This window comes from Drosophila sulfurigaster, chromosome 3, assembly GCF_023558435.1.
Source record: "Drosophila sulfurigaster albostrigata strain 15112-1811.04 chromosome 3, ASM2355843v2, whole genome shotgun sequence".
Taxonomy (NCBI): Eukaryota; Metazoa; Arthropoda; class Insecta; order Diptera; family Drosophilidae; genus Drosophila; species Drosophila sulfurigaster.
This window is the reverse complement of record NC_084883.1, coordinates 29391716-29396707: the sequence shown is the minus strand read 5'-3', so window position 1 is coordinate 29396707 and position 4992 is coordinate 29391716. Positions and strand designations below refer to the sequence as shown.

The 4992-nt window shown below is 38.0% G+C and overlaps 2 protein-coding genes across 5 annotated transcripts; both read right to left on the bottom strand.

The window, feature by feature from the left end:
- Positions 1 to 1618: 1618 nt before the first annotated feature.
- On the bottom strand, positions 1619 to 2124 carry LOC133846145 (uncharacterized). The gene is made up of 2 exons (XM_062280922.1): positions 1938 to 2124; positions 1619 to 1870 (listed from the first exon to the last, which is right to left on the bottom strand). The coding sequence occupies exons 1-2, from the start codon at positions 2029 to 2031 to the stop codon at positions 1653 to 1655; spliced, it is 312 nt and encodes a 103-aa protein (XP_062136906.1). The 5' UTR covers positions 2032 to 2124; the 3' UTR covers positions 1619 to 1652.
- Positions 2125 to 2284: 160 nt separating this feature from the next.
- On the bottom strand, positions 2285 to 4992 carry LOC133846142 (syntaxin-12-like). 4 transcript variants are annotated; one of them, XM_062280915.1, is made up of 3 exons: positions 4869 to 4992; positions 3682 to 4523; positions 2285 to 3092 (listed from the first exon to the last, which is right to left on the bottom strand). In XM_062280915.1, exons 2-3 carry the CDS (start codon positions 4340 to 4342, stop codon positions 2917 to 2919), a joined length of 837 nt encoding a protein of 278 aa, XP_062136899.1. In that variant the 5' UTR covers positions 4343 to 4523; positions 4869 to 4992; the 3' UTR covers positions 2285 to 2916. The 4 variants fall into 4 exon arrangements, with proteins under 4 accessions (XP_062136899.1, XP_062136903.1, XP_062136901.1 ...); XM_062280919.1 differs by having other exon boundaries at positions 3682 to 4422; positions 4869 to 4974; XM_062280917.1 differs by having other exon boundaries at positions 3682 to 4539; positions 4869 to 4965.

Below are 4992 nucleotides of genomic sequence, written 5' to 3'. Positions count from 1 at the left end.
ACACAACACGAAGCATATAGCCAAAAAAAACCGTTGCCATCAATTCGAATGACATTTTTCGTTTAAATCCTTTGACAGCTAGCCAAGTGCATTGATCTGGTAGAGATAAACACTTAAGCACAACCTTTGATTGACGTAGTAACAACAATTTACCATGTACTTTTTTACAACATTCCGATGCATATCTTAAACCGAAATCGCAGCGAAGGAAAAACAATAACATAGAAAAATTGCATGCATATCATAATGGCCGCAACGATTTTCGATTAATATTCAAATTAAGGTTTATCGATACACTAAAATATCAAAGTAGTCTAGAAAAGTTGATAACAACAAGCAATAGTTGTCCCTTTCTAACATCATAAAACGAGGTAGCGAAAAAAATTGCACATCCCAAATGAAACGCAATAACAAATCTCCCCCACACTCGCATCTAGCGTAGCGACAGAAGTGCCGTTGTAATTGCAGGCTGAGTGCAATGCATTTGCATGCTGCTGAATATGCAAAGGACACTTCAATTTTCGCAGCATAAAACTAAAAACGTAAAACGTTCAAACAACTCCGCATCCAAAAACAGCGCCACCTGGTCACACCTGGGTGCCGAACGCTCATTTGCATACGATTGACAGAGACAGACAGAGCGAAACGTTGAGGCGGGAGGAGCGGAATCAAAGTGCAATACGAATCAGCATAGAAAAACAAAGACAACAACCAATTGACAGCAGATTTTTGTGTTACTCCATTTGGTGGCTACGCGGAAACGGGAACGGAAAGCAAGGGGAACGGGCTAATTAAAAGCACATCAAAAGCGCCAAATTTGCATAGCAAACGAAACGAAACGTAGCAAAAATTAAATAAAAATTGTTAGTTTCACATTTTTTCTCTTGTTCGTTTTCTTTTCACTTTTCATTCTGCCAATGCCAAAAACTTTTTTGATGAGCGACCGTTGTTGCTGGTATAGACTGATTGCGGGAAGGGTGAGGAGCTGAGCTTATGGTGGCAACACGCCCAATAAATGTCAGCGTACAAAACTTTTGTTGGCAAACTATTTTTATAATTAAACAAGCGAAATCTGATTGTGATAAGTAGTCAAATGACTTACCAATTTCAAAAACGCGATTCTTCGACTGCCGCGAGCCATAAATTACACAAATATAAAATTTTGCATCATGTTGCAATTAGAACTGCCAGCAAAATGGCGGACACACAAAAGCACTTCAAAAAAACATAAAAATAATAACTTAGCTAAGAAAATGAAAATATCTTTCGATATTATTATTATTGGATCACACGCTTTATTGATTAATTACTAGCATCAAAGCCCGAAACTATTTTAATCCACAATTTCACAATGCAAAAATATAACGAGAAAAATTCAGTCGCATTAAAGTTCCGTTACTATAGAGTTGTCAATCTACTACAATTATTACAGACTGTTTATGAGCAATCTGCGTCCTTAGTGACGTCACTAAAAGATTCCTTATTATTAGAGCTGTCAATCTACTAAAATGATCGGGGTCCTTAGTGACGTCACGATCACACTATTCAGAAAATAGGGAATCTTCGCAATTATACACATTAAAATACGAGCATTTGAAATGAAACAGTCTTTAAATAATTATGTTATTTTACTATTTACAGGTACAATGAGTTTATTCTATTGTTTTGCTTGTGCTTGCTGCTGCCGCAGCGGCAGCTTTCGTTGAATGATGTTTTGCCACCGCTTCTTGAGCTTTGCTTAGCTGAATGTAGCCTTCATGAGCACGTGATCGCAACTCGCTTTCAACGGATTTGTTTACCGATTTGGAAATAACCGCCTTGATTTTTTGTGTCTCATTAAATTTACCCTTCTTCGCTTGGATGGGTGCATCTGGAATAAAATTAACAATAAATGTAATCAATTGCACACAACTTGTTGCCCATGCCGAGATACTCACTTGATCTACGTGTGAACGCTGCTTGTTTCTGCTGTTTCTTCTTGTTCTGTATGGCAGCAGGCATTTTAGCCTTTTTAAATTTACCTTGTGGCATTATTGAAACGTTTAAGTTGACAACAAAATAAAACAAATTACCTGCGCACGTTTTTAGAATTGTTTGGCAAACAGCTGATAGTAGACCAAAATCGATAGCACTACTTATCGATATTCCGCACGTTAATGTTTACATTTACTGTTAACGCAATTTTGAGTTGCTGTTAAATTATATAGCTAGGAATCTTGCTCCTCTCGTGGCGCAAAAATTCAAATTCTAATATGAAAAAGAGGCAGCAATAAATAAATTGAAAACAAATTGTCGGTTTGGATTATATTAATTTAATTTTTGATTTCTTAAGCAAATATTCCGATAAGCTAACAACCGAGAACAGGGCGATTTTTCGTTCAACGTATATTATTTACCTGCTTAACTAGTAAAACAAATTGTACAGTACATTCAATGCAAAAACCGAAATGATTGTATTGATATTATGTTTTGTTTTATAACAGAAAATGAGTTAACATTTAAAAGCGTTGAATATTTTTGTAGTTTTGTTCGTTATGTAATTTTAAATGGGATTTTCCTTTGCTTGTACATATGTATATTTTATAAGTATAATTAATTAATTTTTGTTGTTAATACACATAACTAAAATCTACAACGCGCTTCGGGATTTCGATCTCGAATTTTCTATTTAATTTGTTTTGCCTTTTGTTTTTGTCTTTGCACGCTTGGCGCGCGCTTTTTAACTCACTTTGTGATTAATGCATTATTATTATTATTATTTTGTTTTTATAAAAATAGTTTTACAAAACTTTTAATTATTAATGTGTGTGTGTGTATGTGTATAAATGTATGTGTGTACTGTGGTATACATGTATTATTATAATATATATATATATATATATATATCGATTTATATAGAATATACTTTTGAAACAATTAACTCAATTTGCCGACTATAATGCCAGTTACAATTAAACCTATTATCACAGCAATCACTAATAGTATCAGTATCTTACGACGATGGCTATTCCGACTGGCAGCCGCCTTCTGAAGCTCACTGCGTCCTTCCTCCACCATGGCAGCGGTATTTTCAATATTGGTTGCAATATTATCTGAAAAAAATTAAAATTCAATGTTAAGGAGGAGTTGTTAGGATTGCGGCTTTAATTTTCAATTAAACTTTGTCCAAATAACTACCATACTAAAATAGTCTGAACTTTGTCCAAATAACTACCATACTAAAATAGTCTGAAGGCCTTGGTTGATCTGGTTTTAATATTTTACTATACAATTATATACTATAATTAAAATAAATAAATAATTTGCTAGTATCTACTGCATCTACAAATTAGTTTTTAAATAGCATTCAAGCTACAATTATAAACAATTTTCAGTTCTCATTGCCGTTGACAATCTTCAATCAGGAGTACTTATTTTTCATTTTTGATTTCAGAGGGCAAACGAGTTCAAGTGGCTCAATTCTGAGACCAGCTTCATATGCATTTGCATTATATATAGTATAGTATTCCGAGCAAATTTGAATTGTGAAGCACATATAGACTGACAGATTCAGTTACTAAATCGGATGGAAAGACAGACTGACGGATATGGAAATATTTTCTGCCTCTGATTTATATACTTGATGGATAGATGGATGTTATAAGTGAATTACTTTTACTCTCATTTAGGAAGATTACTCACCCACCACCTCGCGCTGCTCCACCACCATAGTGCTTAGCTTGTTCATGATGACATTCACATCCAGAATATCGGCCTCAATTTGCTCCACTTGCCGCTGACGCTCCACGAGCAAATCATGCTGCCTCTCGAGTCCAGCCTGATCTTGACGCTGTTGCTGCAACAACTCGGTGCGTGCCGTCAATTCAGCCTCACGCTCTGCATCGGCAGCCACTTGATAGCTCTGTCGCGTTGCCTCCGAGATGCGTTTCTGTTGCTTCGAGTATTTGTCGACAACCGTGTGAAATTCATGCGTCAGCTTCTCCAGCTGCAGCTTCTGCTGGCGATCGCCATGTTGCACCACCGCCTGCAGACGCTGCAGATCCTGACTGGTGGTCTGAACCCGTGCATTTGTCTTCGTATTGATGCTGTGAATCTTATCGCGCAGCGAGGACAAATCCTTGGCGGTACCAATCAATTTCAGCTGCTTCTCCAGCTGCTTGGTGCTGCTGTTCACCGCGGTGATGTTGTTGCCGATGTCCTCGCTGAGCGACACGAACTCCGTGGGACTGAAGCCGGAGTTGCCGCTGGAGGTGGCAGCAAAGCTCACATCGGGCGTGGCACTTGATGTGGCGCCATAATCACGATGCGTGCTGCTCGTGGGATTGTTCAATGCCTGCGACATGTTGTTGTTGATGTTGTTGTTCCCCCTCTCAGTTTGCCTGGTCACTCTGTGTTGCGTGTAAAGGGCTGGTCACTCTAATGCTGGTTGCGAAGGTTCCAAAAAAATTACTTGCTTGCTTGTTGTTTTGGTTTTTTCGTTATTGTGGGTGTTGCGCACTCGTTGGGTTCTATGACGCGACTGTCTGCGAATGCAAAGAGCTTAACATTTTAGTTAGGCCAGCGCCACAACAACTATGTGGTATCTACAAACTAATGGGCTTCGGGTTACACAAACAAAACAAGCGAGACCAACTCAAAACCGGAGCCAAACAAATGATTCACTTCTTCAACTCAACGCAGAGTTTATCAGCCGTGCTAACATATGACAAATATGTATGTATGTGTGCATATGTGTGTGTGTGCAATTTGTATGCTTGTATATGCTGCTGTATGGGGGCACACACTACATACACTGCACTTATTATATGGGACTCTGCCTGTGGGTGACAGCTGCAGTTATATGGCTTCCAATTATTAGTTTAAGTTACCTAGGATTTACTTCAATAGGCGAGTTGATTTCCAGTTTCTTCTTAACTAATTTGCCCAGTGCGCAAGCCTTTCACTGCACTGCACACAAAGACACAATTATTAGTTATCGATATTCGATACAAC

Coding starts and splice junctions, on each gene's coding strand:
- LOC133846145 (XM_062280922.1), bottom strand. CDS start 2,031: ATGCCACAAGGTAAATTTAAAAAGGCTAAAATGCCTGCTGCCATACAG. Junction 1,871..1,937: donor AGCGTTCACACGTAGATCAA/GTGAGTATCTCG, acceptor ATTTTATTCCAG/ATGCACCCATCCAAGCGAAG.
- LOC133846142 (XM_062280915.1), bottom strand. CDS start 4,342: ATGTCGCAGGCATTGAACAATCCCACGAGCAGCACGCATCGTGATTAT. Junction 3,093..3,681: donor GGAGCAGCGCGAGGTGGTGG/GTGAGTAATCTT, acceptor AATTTTTTTCAG/ATAATATTGCAACCAATATT.